Source organism: Cupressus sempervirens, chromosome 2, assembly GCF_028749045.1.
Source record: "Cupressus sempervirens isolate cs-2001-9-10 chromosome 2, ASM2874904v1, whole genome shotgun sequence".
Lineage (NCBI taxonomy): Eukaryota > Viridiplantae > Streptophyta > Pinopsida > Cupressales > Cupressaceae > Cupressus > Cupressus sempervirens.
Window position 1 is genome coordinate 299,739,110 of NC_143119.1, and position 23,831 is coordinate 299,762,940.

General features: G+C 36.3%; 2 protein-coding genes across 4 annotated transcripts in view; one reads left to right on the forward strand and one right to left on the reverse strand.

Moving 5' to 3' along the window:
• Nucleotides 1–23,831, reverse strand: part of LOC149572267 (ARM repeat superfamily protein) — a 101,029-nt gene that overhangs the window by 68,060 nt on the left and 9,138 nt on the right. The window lies entirely within an intron of this gene.
• Nucleotides 15,621–17,148, forward strand: LOC149572268 (uncharacterized). Its single transcript, XM_089813503.1, has 3 exons — nt 15,621–15,990; nt 16,113–16,511; nt 16,638–17,148. The coding sequence occupies exons 1-3, from the start codon at nt 15,769–15,771 to the stop codon at nt 17,022–17,024; spliced, it is 1,008 nt and encodes a 335-aa protein (XP_089669629.1). The 5' UTR covers nt 15,621–15,768; the 3' UTR covers nt 17,025–17,148.

The window sequence follows — 23,831 nt, forward strand, 5'->3', positions numbered from 1 at the left end:
CTTGAAAAAGGAAACAATGTTGTTACTAGGAAAGAAATCACTCCTTGTATAACAAAAAAAAATATAGCAAAAAAATATATCAACACTTAGAAAAATATTGGCTTCAAAAAAAAATGTGCATCTCCAAGAGTAAAAAGCTCTTTGGAAAATGTATGAGAGGAAATTTTATTTCCCCCAAGTTCACAGAGAATATTTTCTGAATTATTCCTCTTTGTAAATTCAACAAAATCATTTACTAATTCTTTATGCCATATAAATTAAATAAATTCAAAATTAAAACATATAAATGTATATCCTATTACCTTCTCTCAACAACAAAACTTTTAGTATTTACACCTACAGCTATCTAGCCATCACTAAATCTAGCTTCAAATCACCTCCTGCCAAATTTGGGCGCAGGTTAAATGCATTGGCATTAAACTCCTTGTGGCAAAAGAGGCAAGGTACTTGCCTAGGTCTTCATGTCAATTCATATTTTAAATCAAAAAAAAATATTCAAAGTTCACCCACTTAATTATTTCCCCCCATTCTCTTACTTTTTTTCTACCTTCCCATTTATGGGCTAGGCGTGGGCAATCCCAAATCCCCCTGCAGCAAGTACTGATGTCATTTCAAGGGGGACAAGAAAGTTTGTTTAAAAATTTAACCCTTGCTAAACTTAACACCCCCCCCCTACTCCATATTTCCCCCTATGCGCTTGAAAGCTTGCATGACCAGCTCTCACGCAAGGAAGGGAGTGGTCAGGTCTGCCCTGACAGATCTATGTCAGCATGCAGACACATTGGGCAGTGTGGGAGTCTTGGAAGGGAAGCCAAGTGGTGGCTAGGCCACTTGGCTAGTAAGTATGTTAGGTTAGTTTTAGGGATGATGGTTAGTGGGTAGACTAGGTTAGTATAGGATATGTTGGTATTAGATAGAAATTATTGATATTTTAAATCATGATTAACATTAATAAATATTGAGATCAGTAGTTATTTTATGTTATTAGAAATTAGTATAATGTTTTTATGTTAGTATAGATGTTAGTAAATAGTTTTAGAAAGTGGTTAGTGTTATTTTAAGATAGTATTAAATTAGTTAGTTTTATTTTAGTTACTTTTTTTGCTATAGATGAATTTGATTTTATGTTATTAATTAGTTTTTAAAATTGTGAGTTAATTAGATTTGTCTTAATATTGGCATTTTAATGTTGAACTTAAATTTTATAATAGTTTAGAATAAAGTTTTAGATTTACTTAACGATTGAATTGAAATAAGTCTAGTCTTCAATTTTAATTATAAATGATAGATTGATATAAGTATGTTAGAGAAAAAAATTTAAGTTAGTTTAGACTTTGGAATTAAAGTTTTAAAATGTAGTAGCATGCGTTGAATAGTTAAATTTAATTGATCTTCTAGGTTTCGAATTCTCTTAATGTTAAATGATTTAAATTGTTATGACGATCAAGTTATTAAATTAATAGAAGGGACTAGTTAATTAGTTCATTATGAGGTTAGTGATATATTGATCATGATTAAATTGATGCTAAACAAGATTATGTAATTAAGAGATAGATGTCATTTTAGTTAGTAGGTCATTTCGACGTATTGAATAAGTTGTTGTGTTAATCTATCGTCATCCTTAGGAGGTAATATTTTAAGGAATTATTATAGCAAATTGATGGACTAGTCGTTTAATTTAATTAATTGATTTACTAAGAAACTTTTAGTTCACCGAAATCATCCCTCTTACGAAATGCTCAAACTAAGTTGTAACCTTTTTATATCGATGGGAATCTGTATCTACCTTCAAGGTACCTATAATTATCTGAATTTTAAACTACTCGAACAATTAGTTCCATCATAGTTAATCATCTAAAATCTTTTACGACCATGTTATCTTATTTAATCATAGTTCTTATTTATAAAAAAATTTGTCTGTGTTTTGCCCATATATTTTTGGGCATGACAAGAACAATATAGAATAGGGTAAACCAACCCCACAAGTACCTGTACAAATCCCAAGATAAACTCCTCCAGTCGGCTCATGTAGAACTGACGCTCGGTACTGACTGATTGGCATATGTACATTCTTTATTTAGGTGCTTCTGCACGACATCAACTTTGATCAACTGAGGTACCAACCTCAATTTGAGCATCAACTTAAAAAACATTGAAATCTAAAACAATTCTTGACTAGTTCTCTTTAAAAACCTTAGTTACCGAATTTGTGCCCTAGAGGCTAGATCCAAATCCATGGATGGATTCGTCCAAATTTTTTTATTGTTTTTTGTTTGAGTTTTTTTTTTCAATTATTTTCTTATAATCATTATGGATTTGATCCATAGATTCATACTATTAAATGATTTAGAATCATAGATTCATACTTTTAAATGATTTAGTTTTAGAATTATGTATATTTCTCTCATTTGTGTGTGTGTGTGTGTGTCTGTGTATACACAAATCCTCCACGAATCATAATTGAGGAAAAAAAATCACGAATCCACAGATTAGATTCACGTGCCCGAATCGGATTTGTTTCACGAATCGCTAACTAAGTTTAAAGCATATCACTTAAGTCACCAACACAATATATATATCACCTAAGAATTCTATGCACGAAAGACTTCAGTAGTTGTTCCTAGTAAGTGCTTTAGCCAAAATAAACAACCATGCCTGATATATTCGTTTATGTTTATACACCTATCTTTTCTTCAACCACATGGCTCTAACAAAAACCATACTCTATCATGCAGAGCTCCAACAAAAACCAGACACCATCATGCACAGCTCATAGCCATAAAGCAAATCCACACCTTTTTGCCCTATCTTTATACATTGACTCGGCATCTTATTCAAACTCAATAACCATGCATGACTCCCGTAGATCATAATTGACCCTCAAACTCCAAAAGCAAATTGCAACCACTACATGCTCGACAATATAACACAATCATCAACCTCATTCCCCTAACGCCATTCATATCAAATATTCCAGTGGTATTAAGTGTAATGCTCAATCATCAAGAAAGTTCTCATGTAGTATTTATGGCAACAACACCAGTTTTGAAATGCAAATTTTCTGCACAACACTTCACAATGACAGACATATGTAACACATGGCAAATATTAGCCACGGATAGACCAAAAAACTCTAGCAAAAGTGAAAGATACATCAACTCTTTAATGCTAGATAAAAACCATACAAAGATAAGAAGATGTCACACCCAAAATAGAACAAACGAATAAATGAATTTGTTTCAACCAAAACTGCCAGGCTTTAATTTCTGACCATCCAGAAAACATTGACAAAATATAGTGAGAGCATTTTAATACAGCCACAATACATCTGAAATCGTTGACCTCTAATTACAAAAATGTCTAGCTCTTCAGATTCATTTCCACAGACACTTGATATTTTCTCCTTTTGTTCATCAATATATTCTAAAAAGGCTCGCCAATAATATTTGTCACATCTTTCAGTAATGAAGTCTTTAATTTTCATGCCAAAAGGAAAACAAGTGGCCAAGAATGAAGATATGCCACAATATGATTTCGGGCACTCGTGCTAACCACAATAGGAACTTTTCTTGCAATTATGAACTACTATATACATCCACTGCCCCATTAGATAGTATGGGGACAGCAACAAGAGATAAACTCATCTTTCCAAAGTCTAACATTAGACTATCAATTTAATCACTCAACTGCTGTTTCAAACTCAAGACACCAAAGCATATAACAAAAGCTTGGCTATCCTTCGTAGAATGAGCTGACTTGAAACAATAATCAATATCAATTTAGAATGATGTTTTCCAATGTAGAAGACTCCACAAATATTCACGAATTCTATAGCGTCCAGTAATATGAGCAATGACCATTCAATCTTCACCAATTTGTCCCTTTCATCAAAAAAATTGAAGACCTGATTGTATATGGTTAGACCTAAATAGCATTCCCCATTTGTGTTATAATTAAATAAAAGCTCCCAATTTATAAATAAAATCAAGGTTGCGCTTAAGTATACAAGTAACCAACACAAGACAACAACCAATAAAATGAAGTAGACAAGTAACCAGCACACGCAGACAAACAACTAGGTGAAGCACACAACGAAGCAGCTCAACCAAACAACCAAGCAGCTCAAGCACACAACCAAGACAACAACCAGCCAACTGTAGACAAGTAACCAGCACAAGTAGACAACTAACTAGGTGAAGCATGCAACCAAGAAGCTCAAGCATGTAACCGTCAGCTCAGGCAAGTAGCAAAGTAGCTGCCGAAGAACTGATGAACTATTAGCAGTTTGATAAGCATTTTATTCCAATTCTCTGTTATTTTGCGTAATCCTCCAAACTTTATACAACCTTGATCGTCAACCTTTGACATCAACGACAAATATTCAACAAGTCACCATATATGTTATTGTTTTGGTGGCCTTGTATAATCAAGCAACGGTGCGACCAATCATGTGCAACTCCTTATAAATGCAAGATGGTCATTTGAAGGTGTCATCTTTAATCTTGGGATTTAGGGATGGTATACAAATTTTGGATGCATAAGCGAGCAGTGGCCTTCCCTGCCTACTTTGCGATATAAGATTTCATTAGGTTGGCCTCATTCCCTTCTAGGATTAATTCTTGATCCAGCCTCAGAAAATTCTCTAAATCAAATGTTTCTTCTGATCTTAAGATCAATTCTTGAATATGATTCAGCAAGTTCCTCAAACCTATGAACCCTCTCTACATATGAAGGAGGGTCTAGTTATTCTAGGTGTTGACCCCAATAGAGTTCTATCATTTTCAGAATTGATTGGAGGTGGAAATTATGGTGGATTGAAGGTTTTTATAGTGTTCTTCATATTTTTCAGGGTTTGTAGTAGTAATTTTATTGTTTTTACATTTAGCTCGGTGGAAGCTTGAGTTGTATGTTAGTTGTGCAGGCTCTCAATTCATTTCCCATTTGTTCACCCATTGTATCGTTTTAATTGTTGGATGCAACTTTCTTCTTTTCTCTCTCTAAGGCCCTTTACAATCTTTAGCTAAGTGGCTTCGACTATGCAAGTTTCTTCTTTTCTCTGTCCAAGGCCCTTTGAGTTCTTTGGCTAAGTTGCATCACCTATATTACCTCAAGATGGTAGGAACGATGTTCTGGTACCAATTGCGATGTCCCTCCCCTCTTGGGACGATACTAAATCTTGCCCTAAAATCACAAGTTCAAAAAAAATAAGAAATGTAATTTACTTAGAATTATATATTTACCAATAAAATATCTGTATCAAGATCAACTTTGGTTTAGATCGTACAATCATGTCAGACAATATTTGAAATATTATTCATAAGACCAATTATTTTTATTGGGGTTATGGATCTGACAACAATTATAAGTGCATACATATTAATAATCATCTTAACCTAGTTAGAAAAACCATTCAATAGCTTCCAAGTTTTAGGAACCAAGCTATCAATAGTTTTGTTTCCCATAATCAACAAGATTACCCAAAGTTATGGGACAGGGGTGGCAACGAATGGTGGGACAAGTAACCTAGGCAACAAATTTTTTTGCCAAGTTTGAAGATGGCAAGGAAATGGCAAAGGGGACAGCTATATAAAATACAAGGAAAATTTAAACTATTCAGGGAAATGTGTATATATGCATTACATTAATATGAAAACATGGATAAAGCTTGTCATTTAAATTTTAAACATCATATATTTAGAACCTTAAGATACAACACTGCAATAGTAAATGCTCAGTGTGCAGTTATAAATTATAATTTGGAATTCGTTGTCAATCTCCATGTTATTTAAAAACAATAACCTACAAAATTGAAATAATCCAACAACATAATTCAGAATTCATTGTCAATAGCAATAACAACAATAAGCTACCTTCCAAATTGAAATACACTACTATCATTTTAAGTCTAATATAAATTATCAGTGTACACATTATAGTGTTTACAATTAGTTTGGAAGATATCATTTAAACACCAGTGACAGTACATGAAATAACATCCTATGAAATACCAACATGAAATGCCTTGGAAACTGTATTGGAGTTGACTGTTGCAGGTTTTGATTCCAGAAAGGGCTGCTATAGACAATGAATCAAGTAAATATCTCCTAATGCTCTTCCAACTCTAGACCACATTCACTAATGATCTAAATTACGGTTACACTCTTGAAACAAGATCTCCATCTCATTGTAAGTGAATGATATTAATATGAACTGGTTTCATATACAGTTCTGATCATGATATAGCTCTGTTACAGCAAGATGGCACTTTGATGCAACCTCCAATATTCACCAAAAACTCAAAATCGACCGCAAACCAACCCAGCACTAATGTATTGCCACAAAATGACATACAACTTGCAAGTTCCAAGTTTGTAATGCCTTTTTCAGACTTTTTAACACCTTGCAAAATTTCTGCTATATGATTCTGAGCATGTAGCATGACTAATCATAAGAGATTAACTAAAAAACAATAATATGCGTGTTACGGTAAACTTGGAAAGAGTGACCCACTTTAAAATTGAGAGATAGCTTTAGAGAAAAAAATGTGCTTTTTGAAGTGCTAACTCTGCCTATCCCATTGGGGACACTTGTCTGTCCTAAGGGCAGTCAAGGGGTGTCCAAAGCATCCCCAATACACAGGGACGTCCCCAGAAATTTTGAAGGTATCCCAAGTTTTGAAACATTTCCAGTGGTTTTTTGGCAAATCAGGTATGAGAAGAGGGCGTCCCTTAGTTGTCCCCAAGTCCCTAGACCATTTCTAATATGCGGACGACGTTTTAGAGCCGAGATGCATCCACAAGTAATGTAGATAATCAACCATAGCATTGTTTGGAGAGAAAGAAGCCACAAAGGGGTGTCTAAAGATTATTCAGCCCAATTAAGCCCAAGAGTGCGCAGCATTTAACTAAGAAAACTCGATCTTGGCTCAAAAATGGAAGGAATATCCAACTAAGACAATTCCATCACTTGGAGTGGACTACTTAATTTGAGGGAACCTAGGTTATCAAGGAAGAAAATTTAGCCTAATTAAGCCCAAGAGAGTGCGTCATCCAACTAAGACACTAACGCCTTGGCCCAAAAATGGCATAAACATCCAACTAGGAGAATTCAATTAACTTGGAGTTACCTACTTGATTCAAGGAAACTGGTCTACTGCCTCTCCCTAACAAATTTTCGTCCATTCCACATATGGTAGCTTGAGCAAACAGGGAATGGATAATTTTTTTTAATTATAGAAACACAATAGACTGACAAGGATTTCTTAATATCTTAGTTAATGATGTATTAAAGAATATAAATATCTAGCCACATTGCATATTGTTATGGTAAATCGATGTTGTTGTTATAGTTAAACAAAGGAGATGAAAGCTCCTTATATAGATTTGCAAAGAGTGTGTTTCTAAAAGAAACAATCGTGAGAAAAATAACAGCCTAATAAACTAAAGACTAACTACGATGACGATTAAGTAAACATTATAATATTCTAATACCCTCCCTTGAAGGTCATTGTCTAACTGCTAACTTTCGGAAACAAATTCTGCAAAACATTATGTTGTTGTTGTGACCCTCCTCGGATATGCAATATATTAATTATCAAGAAGCCAAAATCCGTCCAAAAAAGAACAAAGAAGGGTGCCTCTAGTTTCAGAATGCTTTGCAAAAATATAGAAGAGCCTTCCATAGAGATGAGTTTGTCACTAGCCCACCCAAAATCAACAAAACATCTAACCAAAAATCATCACAAAAGCATCCAACCTGATAATGGATAATAGAGTTGTTCTTCACTGGAGACAAAGACAAACACTGAGAACAGCTAGCACCATTTTGAGGAAAAAACGACAAACCCTCCAAACTTTGCATATGAGCATGATGCCCCAAAACAGACTACAAAAAAGGCACGATTTTTTTTTAAAGAAAAATCAGAAACACCAATCACAATTTTCCAGGTAAAAACCTATCAAAACCACACAACAAAATCTGAAACACAGATCAAAGAATACAAATCTTTGCTTTTGAGGAAAAATCAGCAAAACCCACTAAATAATTTGAGGAAAATATTCTAACCAGCTGGATTGTTTTTGAGGAAAAATTATAAACCCACCAGATAATTTTTGAGGGAAAAATTATTAATACCCAGCCCTATTTTTTTAGGGGGGGGGGGAATATGAAAACCCATAAAAAAAATTTAAGCGAAAAACTTATGTAAACCCATCAAAGAAACCTTCACGGGAAAAAACATGAGACTTCATGTGGTAAAACAACACATGTAAGTGCACTCAAGTGCTGGCAACAAACATGCAAGTACATGCAACTCTCAAATATCAGAGACCTATGCTCAAACCAAGAAATCACGCAATCAAAAAACTATAGCAAGATTGCAATTTTCAGCAAAAATCTTCCAAGACAAACCACAATTTTCATAAAATACCTATTACTTTTTTATTTCCAAAAATCGGAAAACAAACTTATGGAAAATAATCCAGATCAGAAAATACTCAAAATTCTAAAATTTATGAAAACCCATCATCTAGCTCTAATACCATATTATGGTAAACCAAAGTTGTTATAGTCAAAAAAGGAGACGAAAGATCCTTGTATAGATTCTCAAAGACAATGTTTCTAAAAAAAATAATCGTGAAATAGAAACTGCCTAATAAACTAAAGATTTACTAAGATGGCCATTAAAGAATCATTATAATATTCTAATACATATCACTAAGCATACATATCAAGCATATTTACATTCTCATTTATACTAGTCTTAATCAGAATTTCACTCTCGAATGTTGTATATATATTACTAATCTGCTCTAATTTTTTTTATTTTATTCATTTATGCCTTCCTCTAACGAAGTCTTTTACATTTTATACCTTTATATTTATGAAGAGAGACAACCTTTGGAAGATGCTGACCTTTAATAATTGTCATAACTCTTCTTAATGATTGCCACATAATAGACTTATGTGATGGATAGATGCAATCCACTTATTTCATTTGAGGTGGTTAAGGAGGTATGAAGTGAGATATGACAGATTGTTAATATCATTAATTCACTAAAAACACACCTTGCTGATTGTATCTGGAGTGTTGTAATCTCCCCCTCTAAGTTGTCTTAGGGTATTGACTAGTCTCTTATGACATAAATTTCAAGAGACCTCTTTTTGTACACAAGTCTTTTATTTGATATAGATGTACATATTTGCAAATGTATACTTTAATTTTTGAACAAATAATATCAATGTCCATAGCTTTATTAATTAGACAGTGGAGAAATCAATCAAAGCATTTGTCTTGTGCCTTATACTAATTAAGGCTAATTTGCATAGAATATATAATAATTCTGTTATATTCTCCAATCTGAATTCTATGGACCAGCTCTATTATGATTTAAATCGATCACTGGAAGGATCGATGATTTATAGTATGGGTTTGATGATGACACCACTTCATTAACCTTATCTCAAGAATACTTGAGATAATGGACATGCACTATTCTCAGTTAATTTCATTAGATCATTCTGAAAATATGAGCATTTTTCTTTATCAATCACTAAGAAATTCTGATTTAGTCTTTAAGCCCTTGTTACAATAATTGTTGTCTGGACTCTCAACCCTATAATGCGATTATTGCCTTGTGAATGGGAGGCTTGATGCCTCTGTATTAAAGGATCTGCTACTGCCCAACTTTCCTAAATGCTATAGACCAAGATGGGGGGCAGGCAATATGGTTGATTAACTCCTCTTGCACAGTGGTCTTTATGTGATTGCATTTTGTAATGTGCTTCCCCTATATTGTGCTATATGTTTTGTCTAGATTGATTTAAATGATCCTTGTTGCTCCGTTAGTGCAAGGTAATAATGTAACTGAGCATGTTGTACTCATTCTTCTATTTGTACTTTTCTTCTCTATGTTGTTATATGTCGTGTTGTAAATGTGCCGATGTTCATAAATGTGCCTTGTGTAGTCCTCTTGGGATGTTGTAACATGGTAGTCCCGAACCTTCTATGGTCTTTGTGATGTCGTCCCAAAAAGGCTTTCTTTGTAACTCTTACGTGCCTTTCCTCCGTTGTATTGTAGTTCTACTTCCTTTGAGGAATGGTGACATTTCATATTTGTTATAATATTTCATATATTATCATATGATCATATTGACCCCATAGTTGGTAAGTCCCTTATGTGCTCTCTTTTTATCATTTGTTCATTTCCCTTGATGTGCCCTTGCTTGGGGGCATGTCACAATGGAAACGTTTCTAGTGGATGCATGTACACTTTTGTTAAAGCTATTGCTCCTGTTGAGGCATTAGCAATTGCTCTAACATGAGGGCATACACTTCATGTTTTGCACACATGCACTGTTATATTTCATTTTCATTCCTTATTGGACTACTAAGAGTTTATAAGGCCTAATCCTTGCTCTTTTTCGATCCCTTATGGACTACTAACTTTTTGTAAAGCCTGGTCCTTGCTCTTTTTGGATCCCTTCTTGGATTGCTAACAATCGTAAAGCCTGGTCCTTGCTCTTTTTGGATCCCTTCTTGGATTGCTAACAATCCTCGAGGCCTAATCCCTGCATATGCATTTTTCGATCCCTTTAAGATACACACGTCATAAAAGCCATTGCTCCTATTGAGGCATTAGCATTTGCTTTACCGTGGGGGCATACACTTCACTCACATTTTGCACACACGCACTGTGATATTTCATTTAGATCCCTTATTGGACTACAAACAATTTGGAAGTCCTAATCCTTGCTCTTTTTGGATCCCTTATTGGGCAACTAACAGTTTGTAAAGCGTGATCCTTGCTCTTTTTGGATCCCTCCTTGGATTGCTAACAATCCTTGAGCCCTGATCCCTAATTATGCATTTTTCGGTCCCTTTAGGATACACACATCCTTATCCCTAGATCATCTTTTGCAATTCCCTTTTGGTGACGAGAGTCCCTAAGGGAGCATCCTTGACTGGTTGCCTAGCATATCACACACGCTTGCTAGACTATCAATCCATCTTTTGTTGCAAGCATGTCTCTAGTGTAATTCATAGTGAGACATAAATCTTATTAGACAAGTTAATCACACTCTTCTTCTTTTTTTGCTTTTTCGTCAGTAATATCTCTCGACTTGATTTCGGACTTGACATTGGACGCAAGTTCACTAAAGGCTTGATTGTTTCCTTCTCTCCTTAGTCTAGATAAGATTATCTTATGTTTTTTATCTACTTTACCATGAGTTTGAGTTTGTGATGCAACTCCACCCTGGGGTAGTTAGCAATCCTATGTGTTGGAGTGGTTTTGATCTTGGAGTTGGTAGACTCGGTTGAAAAGAGGTGACGCTTAGTTACTATTGGGGTAGTTCCTAGTTGTAGTTTCACCCAAGGAACTTGGTAACTGAGGAGCTTGGTGATTCTTGTGGTGCTTGGTTGATATTCTACTCGCACTCGATGATGCTTGTTGGAGCTCGGTGAACGTGCTTGCTCAGTATGCTCGGTGCTACTTGGCGTGCTCGGTAGTTGTTGCTAACGTTTGGTGGTTTGCCTCATCGACTGGGTGTTCTTGGGAGATTTGATCAGCATCCTTGGTGCATTTAATATGTCTTGCTTGATCGTGATGTAGAACAATCATGGGATGTGTGAGGACCTATTTGGGATCTTGGTTCTTTATCCTATGTGCATTTAATATATGTTGGAAGCCGACTAAAGCATGTTATGTTTATTTGGATTCTAGATGATTCTATTTGTAACAGGCCAATTTGTGGTCGTGCAAGTATAAAAGAGGGGTTTGGGTAGTAATTTAGGCAAGGAAGTCGATGCAATGAGTATCTTCCTTGGGGTTTCTACTAGATTGCTATGGTTTTACAAATCTACGCTAGCTAGGGTTAGGAGTGTTGAAGATTGCAGCTGCAATAGAAATCTTTATCTCTAGAAATGTGGACGTTATTACCATTATTATCACCTTCAGTTGATAAGGACACTTATGTTTAAATTGTAATATTACATGTAATGACATGTTTGATTCAACATGTGTTGAGGCATGAAAATTCGAAGAGTTGTAATTGTATTTGTAATAAAGAGTCACATTTTGGGAATTTGGAGAGACCTTTGGTTGGTATGTGAAGAGTCTCTCCTTAAGTTATATATATTGCTTCGAGCAATAGGCATTGCACACTTGAACTTTTATAATCAATAAATTATATTTTTGTTGTGTGGCTAGGTTTTTCTCTTCATTCTAGAAGGGTTTTCCCAAGATATTTATGGTGTTTATTGTTTCAATTTTGATTCTTTCTTATTGTTGTTTATCCTCTTTGATTTTTGGGCTAAAGTTTTAACATGGTATCAAAGCCTAGTTAGATTTCAGCATTTAAGAAAATGTTTATGTTAGTTCTGGGAGAGCTTTTTCTTCTTATATTATTTAACTCCTTCCATGCCTCATTAGAGATTCTTTTATTCTGGTTATTGCTATTGTTCTCAACCCTACTTAAGGAGTTATATTAAAGTTTTCTTAATGTGATCGTGTGAAGGTGTATGTATGGCACCGTGCATGCTTTGTCTTGGCATCGTGATTTTGTCTAAGTGTTTTCTTTTGGCAATTGTAAGTTTTTTATTTGTTTTTGATATCATGTATCATTAATATTGAGGCTGTTTATTTTTGTCTTCTCTCCATTCAAGGTTCCTTGTCGATGCTTTATGTTTTCTTCGAGAGTTTTTGCCTATATCTATTCTCATTTCCTACGATATCTTACGAATCTTTAACGTTTATTTTTCAAGTCGTCTTCTTGTGTTCTTGGCAAGCGGGTACTATTATCTCTGTTGGCAGATGTACTCTTAGTGATTCAAATCTCCTTTGTCTCCTTCCGTACTTTTGCATCAAGAAGAAATGAAGAGCGCACCTGCAAAGTCGAGGGCTAAGATGGAGAAATTCAAACACAAGGATAATCCACTAGATAGCTTTTCTAAGAAGAAAAGGGACATAGGATTGACTCTTGCAGCTGATGTGTTGCACACCTACTATGATACCGTTAAAAAAGTTTATATTGCAGCTAAGGCAGTATTGCGGCCAAGGCGGTCGACGCATGACTTGTTGAGACATCCCATCATCACTGCTAGAGTGTTACGGATGTGAGGGACAACGCATCATGCAACATCTGCAAAATGATGTAACCGACGGGATTTTTGTAACAACAGTTTTCTTTTCCCCTCCTGTCATCTTTGCATTGTCAAGCATTTTATTATATGAGCGAAGAAGTTTGTAAGGGCATAACTATTGTCATTCTCTTGCTTCGATTCAAACATCAATGTGCATGTGTAATGATCCTTAGCAATGAAAGCAAGTGTAATCTCTGAGAAAGAGGGGTGTATGGATGAAGACAATTTTGCAAATTGAACAAAATGGTGAATTGTGTTTCGATTGCATCTGTAAAATAAGGACGAGGATGAGAAGATCTCAATCTATTATTTTCATCATATTAGTGTGATTATTTGTGCAGGTGATGTTAGGCATGAGGATTCTCTTATCATACGAATAGCAATGTTGATATTGTGAGAGGTGCTCCTCAGATTCAAGTATCTCCTGATGTGGATTCATTCTTATGGGCATGACAATCTATTGGAGAAATTTTGAACCCTGTGGTTTTGAGCAAAAGACTTAGATTCATGCATTAAGTCATGGCAATTGTGGATTGAATGGTTGTCAATTGACAAAGTCCTCAACCTTGTATAGATATTGTTTTCGACGGTTGGAGGTTTTTGTGACAACAATCATTGAACAGCAACCAAGCTTGAGCTGAGATTGGTGATTGGTATTCACAAATATGCTCTTATGAGACAAAACTAGTTTGAAATGTTAAACAAGACTTTGTTCAAATAAGTTTTTAATGTGGTTTTATTGTTAAAAGCTAAGTTACCGGATTCGCACCCTGGAGCTCGGGTCCGGGTCCGGATTCATTCGGGTCCGGGTCCGAGCTCGGACCCGGGAGGACCCGCAGGCCAAAATGCGGACCCTGCCCGGACCGGTCGCGGACCCGGGCGAATCCGGGCGGACCCGCGGCAAGTGGGGCCAAAAAGTGGCCCAAAAAAGAAATAAAATAATGTTTTTTTCATTATTTTTTTTGCCAAACCCTAAAGTAAGGCCTATTAGATGCATTTCATTCATCTAATCTCTCATTTGCTTTGTCATTTTGCTCTCTCATTTTGGTGTGGCCATTTTGCAAGTTTGAAGAGAAGGTTTTAGAGATTATTTGTGGAGTTTCAAATCCTTCAAATAATCAGTGTTGAGTGTTCCAGGTATGCATTTGATCCTTCCTTTTGCTCCTTTCATAGTTTGTTTTTAGTTTTTTAAATTTTTTATATTTATTGTTCTAAATTTTTATCAAGTTTTGTATAAGTTTTGAAATATTTTTTTAAATTTGTTTTTATAGATTGCAAGAATCCAAGAATGAGTAGTCAAGGTTCAGTGGGTGGGGTGGGATCCCAAAGGTTTAAAATTGATAAAGGCTCTCCTTTGTGGAAGTATACAACAAGAATTGAGCAATGTGCTGGTGGGGGAGGGTATATATGGAAATGCAATTTTTGCCAAAACCAATATAGAAGCTCCTATTTCCGGGTTAAACATCATTTGATAGGTCCACCAGGTCAAGGGATTTCCATGTGTGAGGGGCCCCTAGAGGGAGGTAAAAAAGGGTTGTCAGCTCCTCAAATAGCAGGCATGTTAAAAGAACAAGAAGAGGCTGATAGGTTAGTGTCAAAGGTAAAAAAAGATAAGTCAAAGCAAATACCACCAATACCACCCTCTCAAACAATTAGTAAACCACATTCCTTCCTACCTACCCCATCTATGGATGAAGATGAAATAGAAACACCCGCATCCCGCAAGAGAGGCCCATCAGATACGGCATTTGAAAATGACAAGAGAGAAATTGCTGACATAAAGGTTGGGCGTTGCCTCATTACAAATGGTGTTTCATTCAATCTAGTGAGATCCCCTTATTGGAGAGAGATGGTGAAAGCAATAAATGATGCACCTCATGGTTACCAATCCCCTGGATATGAAAAGTTGAGAACCACCATATTGCATAAGGAGAGAAAGAATGTAGAAAACCTCCTCAAACCAATAAGAGATTCTTGGATCCAAACGGGGGTGAGCATTGTCTCTGATGGATGGAAAGATTGCAAAAACCGTCCATTAATAAATGTGATTGCTGTTTGCCCCAAGGGGGCAATGTTTTTGAAGGCGGTTGATTGTGAAGGGCAAGTAAAGGATGCAAATTTTATTGCCCAACTTCTCATTGAATCCATAGAGTCCGTGGGAGTTGACAATGTTGTCCAAGTAATAACGGACAATGCTAAAGTTTGTAAGGCTGCAGGTGCTTTGGTAGAAGCAGGATATGAGCATATCTTTTGGACACCATGCACTGTCCACACCTTGAACTTGGTGATGAAAACAATGGGCAGCCAAATTGAATGGATGAAAAATGTGTATGAGGAGGGTGAGCAGATCCAAATGTTTGTGACAAACCACCATATGTCACAAGCAATTTTTAGAACTTTCTCCCGCTTGGAATTATTGAAGGTAAATTTTCAACTTTATTTAGCTTCATTTATCATATTAATTTTTGTGTCATACTTTACAAAATTTAATACATATTCTTAAATTTTTGTGTTATCATATTAACTTACAATTTGAATTAACATGGTAATAGGTTGCTGAAACAAGGTTTGCTTCACACACAATCGTCCTTAGACGACTTGTGAGGGTGAAAGAGGCATTGGGTCAAATGGTTATTAGCAACAAATGGGGTGGATGGAAGCAAGCTGATACAGAAAAGGCCAAAACTGTAAAGGATTTGATCTTGAGTGATAATTTTTGGAATAGGGTGGAATATGCATTAGAACTCACCGAGCCCATCATGTCTATGCTTCGGTATGCCGACACGGATGAGCCTTGTTTGGGAAACATATATGATGCCATGGACTCTATGCTAGAAAGAATGAAATCAGTAAGTTTAAATTTTTATACAATACTTTATCCTTGTTTATTGAGAGATTTTGATTTTTGATTTTAATTAAGTTATTAACACTACATCAAGATAACTTACATGTACATCATTTGACATCCCAGGTCATTCAGAGGAGAGAGCAGGATCCTGATACCTTGTACACTAAGGTGGAGAAAATTGTTCTACATCGTTGGAACAAGATGACTACACCTTTGCACCTCTTGGCATATGCACTTTCTCCTAGATATTATAGCAGTGAGATACTTGTGATTCCTGGTAGAGTGGCATCATATAGAGATCCTGAAGTTGCTGCTGGGTATAAGAGGGCACTTAACAGGCTCTTTAGTGATCCTGATGTGGCATCAAATGTTAGGAGAGAGTTTGTTGATTTTGTCTCAAGCAAAAATGCAGAGCCTGATGCAATCAATGACCAAAGTAAATTGGATGCCATTGGATGGTGGTACTTACATGGGGAAAGTTACATGTACCTCCAACCTCTTGCCATTAAGATCTTGTCACAAGTATGTATTTAAGTTTTTTTTCCTTTTCTTATGGCTACTTAGCTTGTCGAATTAGCACTCTCAAATTCCTATTGTATTGTAAAATTACTTAGCTAATTTTTTAAAATTTGTTGGTTGTCTCTCTAGGTTGCAAGCTCTTCTGCTGCTGAGCGGAATTGGAGTACATACTCCTTTATCCACTCAGTGAAGCGTAACCGGTTGGGTTCAAAGAAAGCAGAGGACTTGGTATTTATTCACAACAACTGGCGCCTCTTATCACGCAAGGATCCAGGATATAAGAAGGGACCAGAGAAGTTGTGGGATGTACTACCTGAGACTTCTAACTTGGATATGACTGTCCAAGATATATCTAGAATTGCCTTGCTAGATGTTGAGGAGGACGAGGAGGAGGATGTGGCTGCATCTGGGGCTAGTGGAACCGGTTTGGGTTCCAATGATGTGGAAAATGTCAATGATATAGATGAGGATGAAGCCATTGATCCCTCATTTTTTGATGACCCATTTGACCCTTGAAGGGCATTTGCATCTTTGATAAACTATGTTTAAACATTTGTCATTGACTCATTGAGTCATTTATGATTTATCACTATGTTTCACAGTTTCAAACTTTATTAAGTCATAATTTATTATCTATCAATCTGATGAAGTAGTCTATGTTTTGAAATTCCATTTTGCATTTTAGTAATTCAATGTATGATTTTATTTACAACATTAGCATAGATTAATGAGTGAGTATTTAATGTTTATCTTTGACATTTGGCATTGATCAATAATCAAGTAACATTGATATATTCATACTATGGAATGACTTAGTTTTACTTTTACAACTATATGAGTTTATATTTTTTTTGCATATATATATATATATATATATACACTAACGAACCCACCCACGAACCCAAATGGGGAAAAAAAAATTGCCCGAACCCACGAACCGAACCCCGAACCCGAACCCGTCCCCGAACCCGAATCGGCAACTTAGGTTAAAAGGAATATGTATTATCTTATGAGTAAAGATCACATATCTTTTATATTATTGAGAATATTATATAATTTTAGCATTTATCTCTATACTTCGCATTATGACAAGAAGCAATGGGATGATTCTATGCAAAAGTTATGTGGACTATGAAAATGAACATATGAATGTTGTTTACTGTCATTAGGCTGATGATTCAAATCTCCATTAAAAGAGGAAGATGATATACTATTCAAAGAGAGTTGTTTTTGGGTTGAGACGGAGTCTTTATAGTATCCCTGTTTTTTATATATATGCTTGCAATGCTTGTGGTATTTGTAAAATTTGAGACTTAAATGGAACTAAGTCCTTATTTTGTTATGCATATTTATATTCTTGTGTGAATAAATGAGATTGTAAGATCAGCTATGATAACTCTTTCACTGTGCAATAGTGAACGTCATGTTGAGAGAGTTCATGATGTCATCACGTTGAGGGATTACGTGATGGGAGTTGGATGTCAACTTGAGAGATTCCATGACAATTCACGTTGAGAGAGTCAGTGATTAAAGGCTTAGTTGTGAGTCTTACAAATATTTCATGTTCAGTGATTCCATGATTATTAACAATGAGTAATTGTTACACGGTTTCATGTTGAGGGATTCCATGAATTCTATAGGATCTACGTGATAAGAACTTATCATTGACATTTTGGTTGCAGTTTTGTGTGATTGTTCAACTAGAGATCTCTTTCTGGCTAAGAGGGAGTGTTGAAGATTGTAGCTGCAATAGAGATCTTTATCTCTGGAAATATGAACATTATTACCGTTATTATCACCTTCAGTTGATAAGGACACTTAAGTTTAATTTGTAATATTAAATGTAATGACGTGTCATTCGACATGTGTTGACGCATGGAAATTCAAAGAAATGTAATTGTATTTGAAAAAAGGAGTCACGTTTTGGGAATTTGGAGAGACCTTTGGTTGGTATGTGAAGAGTCTCTCCTTAAGTTATATACATCGCTTCAAGTGATAGGCATTGCACACTTGAACTTTTATAATCAATATATGATAATTTTGTTGTGTGGCTGAGTTTTGCCCTTCATTCTAGAACAGTTTTCCCAGGATATTTCTGGTGTTTATTGTTTCAATTTTGGTTCTTTCTTATTGTTGTTTATCATCTTTGATTTTTGGGCTTAAGTTTTAACAGGGAGTATTTGGATCTTGCGAGGTCTTCCAAAACTGTTATTGTAATTGCTTTTGTATTTGTCATAACCGAGAAGGCCTTACAGCCTAGTGCATTGCATGTAATCAGTTCTTTATGAATAAAAGAGTTTATTTTTCTATCAGAACTTGTATCTTGTGTTGTGTTTTCGTTGTATGGATGTTTAATGGGGGCTTGGTCAGCTACATTGGGGGTTCACTCAACCTTGCACTGCATCAGTTTGGCTCACACTTCCGCAAAAGTAGGGACTAAATATATCGTCTGAAAATGGAAGCACTTCTTCTGTGAGACTTTTTAGCCCTCCCCTTTGTGATCTCCTAGGTCCATCAATGCACTTATACTTTGATTGCTCTTGTTCTCAAGTTTTCACTCCGTTTCTAGTCATTATCTTCCATCCCCAAGATCTCAATGCTCATCCTGAGGCTGAAATTCCTTAGGGTAAGGGTCGAAGTCATCCCTAACCCCCAGATAAGGAACAACCTTGCCCTAACCCTTGGTAAAGGACGAGGTACTCCCTTACTCAAGGCATTTTGCCTCAAATCACGAGTTTAATTTTGGGTTTTTCAATTGTTTATTGTCTTCTTGAATTGGCCCTTCTTGGTTTTTGTTCTGAAATCACCATAAAAGAAGGCCTCTTCACCTCATTTTAAAAATCCATGATCTATGCAAACTATCCATGAATCACGTAAGCTATTATACCCAACTATCAAGCCTCCATTGTTGTCTTTTGAGCATTCATTTGACAGCGAGACTCATCCAAGGCATCATCATTCAAGCAAGCTTTCAAGGAGCATTCAAGAGTTCAATCATCTAAGCGTTCAAGAGCATATCTCCATTCATGGATCTATGATTTGGTATTGGTGGATCTATTTGCATTGGTGGAGACATCCTACAAGATCATCTACATACAAGTATTGATACATGTTTAAGGAGAATAAATTTGAATCCTTCATGGAGGTGTGACAAGCAAGGTGGATATTTGCATTTGTCTTGTTTATTTAAGCTTTATCATTTTAAGGTCAAAGCCTCAACCAAGGCAAACCCCTCCCCACCACCAAAAACCCTTTTTCTTACTTGTAGGTGAAGATCTACAGATTTTCAGAGCAAAGAACTCAAAATTCAGATCGAGGGTTAAGGTTGTAGACTTGACTTCAAATCTCAAAAATTTGTGCAAAGCAAGTGAGAGAACCTCATCCCTCACCCAAGTCATCCTTGACCTCCAAGTCGTCCCTATCGAGAGACTCCCAGATTCACAAAATCTAGATATATCAGTTCGCATGTCCTAGATCTGGAACATATTGACATTTTTTTACAGCAATTTTACAAATCTGAGTTTTTCCTCTACATTGGCTTACAAGGTGAGTTTTGTACTTCATTTTATCATTTCGTAGCATTTAGCATTTAGTTTCAGATTTGATTATTGCATGGTTCTAGTTGTTAAACAAGTTTATTCATCATTTACATCCCATTTGGTTGATTTACTTGCATTTGGTAGTCTCTTAATCAAATCAATCCATAACATAATAATCAAGGAAAGCAATATTGATAGATAGTTGCCCTTGGAGTATAGATCTTGATAAGGGACTTAGATTTGGCATTGGCACCCCTTGCATCCTCCTAAAATTGTGTTGATCTAGTTTGAGCCCCTTTAGAGGGTTATGCTTCTTGGACCTTCTTTCAATTTCCCTAATGTGACACGTATAATTGAGGTATGTTTTTAAATTCTAGTTTTAATCGAGATTTTAATTTATTATTGTTTTGAATCTTGATCTTAAAATAGGTTGTTGAGAATGCTTTGGCCTTGGACACTATCGTTAAGGAGGCATTTTTTGGAATGGTGATCAATGCTAATTGGAGCATATGGAGGCAATCTAATAGTGGTCAGGCAAATTCCATTAAGGCATTGATGCTAGATGACTCTTGGCGGGATTATTGTAAGTAACTCCTAAAGTTTACTAAGCCTATTTTGAGCATGATCCGATACAATGACATGGATAGGCCTTGCTTGGGTGAGGTATATGATGAAATTGACTCCATGATTAAGGATATTAGAAACATCATAAATGAAAGAGAGGAAGATCCTGACGAAAAGTTCTTTAAGGAACTACGAGTAATCACGGTAGAGAGATGGAACAAAATGACTACCCTTTGCATCTACTTGCCTTTACATTGAGCCCCAGGTTCTATAGTCAATCGGTCCTCAGGGGGAGCACCACTAGAATTGCCCCATACAGAGATCCTAAAGTTGCTCAAGGGTGTTAAAACTTGTACCAAAAATACAAATAAGGATCTTTACACAACCATTATCCTGGAAAAAAACCCTCTTCACAAAGGGAAACAACCCAGCCCCACCAAAATCAAACTTATATTGAAGAAACCAAAAGATTTATAATCTCAATATCAATGTGATATATGAATCACTTTAGATAAGAAAGAAGCATGATATATGAATCACTTTAGATAAGAAAGAAGCTTGAAGAAAATGTTGATTAATAGCATCAATCAAAATTATTGTTTTATGAGAAGAAACGATAAAACCAATATACAACATGCTATGACCTGAAGGATGGCACCGAGAATGAATTCCAACAAATAATAGCAAATCATTGATCAATGAGATATAGACGTCTTTGAAATGTTTATATGGAGCAGCTTGTAACAACTTTTAACACCGAACTAAAGCAACAAAACAAAAGTCTTTATTTAGATGTGAGAAATCCCAAGGGCTTGTTTTGTTTGACCCGACCCATGAATGAAGAGCAATATGTCTTCAGTAACTGCCAACGAAGATCCTTTAGTGACAACCACCAATTACATACGCATGTTCTTGAGTAACATATGCGAGGCTATTAACAACAATTGAAATATGGACTTCCTTTATTATGCACCGTTCGCGTCAGGCACAATATGTCTTATACGTTATATGTGATGGGGACACAACCCAACAACAGAATGGACACAATAGAAAAGGGAAATTATATTAACTGAGAAAATAAGCTAGTACAAATAGTACAGAGAAAATAAACTTCAAAACATGCCCTACGGGCTTACAATAGCATAAATCTGGAGAATATTTCTCCTTTTAGCACCTCCTCTCAAGCTCCAATCCGAACTGCCTTTTACAATGCCAGAAATCTCCTTAAATAGACCCCGGAGGGTTAAGGACTAGGAGTACATTCTAGAAAGTGCTAGTAGGCATCCACCGACAAAATAGAAGGTTCCAGAAGCTGCATTAGAAGTCGGTGCAAATCTAGAAGAATCCAGAAACGGTAGCCGAACTTCCGGGAGGCATAACTTTTGAACCGTAGCTCCGATTGACGAACCGTTTACATTTTCGGAAAGCTCTCGAAGCGCTCTATAGCCCTATGGACCAGCTTCGCTCGTCCCCCATTTTTTGACCCTTTTCGAGGTCATTTAATGCCCCAAACCTGAATTTGAAGCATTCTTAGGAGGTCTCCAAAACTCAAAAAACTGCAATAACTTTCAAATCGTGGGGCGTATTGACCTGATTCTTTTTCTGGAATGCTCTAAATCATGATTACATTCATCTGGCCAATTCACACCTTCTAGTTTACCGAAATGATGGCCCAAATACATGCTCCTATTTTTTCGGGATTTTCAAACGCACTGATAGTTGAACTATGAGAGTTGGAACCTTTATTTGAGCCAAACGGGTATCCAAAAATGTAAAGACATGAAACAGAAACTAAGTCTAAGTACATTTTTTGGGTGACACAGGATTGCCCTTATACCTCTGGATGCTCCTGCATCAGACACCCAGGGTAGATTGAAAAGTGACCCTGTCACTTTATGGATGGTAGAGGAAATCCCAAATGGGAAACCTCAGCTGCTGAAATCCAAGTTGAGTCCTCGATCGGCCATCCTTTCCATTTGACCAAATACTCTTCATACTGCCTATTTCTGGTACTCCTACCCGCACGATGATCTAGAATGTCTTCTATCTCCTCCTTCTTAGAAGCAGGAATTGGACATGGCTCTAAAACCAGCTCCTCATCTGCACCATCATCATAATACTCTGTTAAATCTGCAACATTGAAAATGGGAGAAATGTGAATACCATCTGGCAGCTCCACCTCATATGCATTTCCTGAGTTATGTTTCTTCAAAACTTTGCAGGGGCCAAATTTCTTCATTTTCAGCTTGTTGTAAGTACCAACTGGAAATCTTTCTTTTCGTAAGTGCACCATGACTAGATCCCCTACTTGGAATTCCTTATGTCTTCTCCTTTGATCAGCCCTAGCTTTATACTCTTGATTCATCTTGATAATGTGTGCTTGAACCTCCTCATGTAAACACTTGATGTGTTCAGCAAATTCCTCAGCTTCAGCACTTGTCCTCTCCCCTTGTTCTATCTTCCTCAATTCTGGTGCAGTCCTTGGGCTATTCCCATATACAATTTGAAATGGTGATTTTCCAGTACTCCTATTTACAGAGTTATTATAAGCAAACTCTGCCTGTGGTAGAATCAAATCCCATCCCTTGGGCTTATCTCCAACTAAACATCTCAGCAAATTGCCCAGACTTCTATTTACCACTTCTGTTTGGCCATCAGTTGGTGGGTGATGCGTGGAACTGAATTTCAAGTCTGTTCTCAACTTCTTCCACAATGTCCTCCAGAAATACCCCACAAATTTAGTATCTCGGTCAGAAACTATACTCCTTGGAAGACCATGTAGTCTTACCACCTCTTTGAAAAACAAGTCTGCAATATGGACAGCATCATGAGTTTTGTGGCATGGAATGAAATGTTCCATTTTGGAGAACCTATCAACCACCACGAATACTGAGTCATTACCCCTTTGTGTCCTTGGCAATCCAAGAACAAAATCCATACTTATGTCCTCCCATGGCCTTGATGGAACAGGCAATGGCTGATATAGGCCAGTATTTTGACTAAACCCCTTGGCAACTTGACAAACCTGGCAACTCTGTACAAACTTCTTCACATCCTGTGTAATTTGAAGCCAAAAATAATGTTCTCTAAGAATGGCAATGGTCTTATCCCGACCAAAATGTCCTGCCATCCCTCCACTGTGTTTCTCCTTAATCAGATTTTCCCTCATGGAACTCCTTGGAATGCACAATTGACTACCTTTGAACAACATGCCATCCTG

Coding starts and splice junctions, on each gene's coding strand:
- LOC149572268 (XM_089813503.1), top strand. CDS start 15,769: ATGGTTATTAGCAACAAATGGGGTGGATGGAAGCAAGCTGATACAGAA. Junction 15,991..16,112: donor TGCTAGAAAGAATGAAATCA/GTAAGTTTAAAT, acceptor TTGACATCCCAG/GTCATTCAGAGGAGAGAGCA. Junction 16,512..16,637: donor CCATTAAGATCTTGTCACAA/GTATGTATTTAA, acceptor TTGTCTCTCTAG/GTTGCAAGCTCTTCTGCTGC.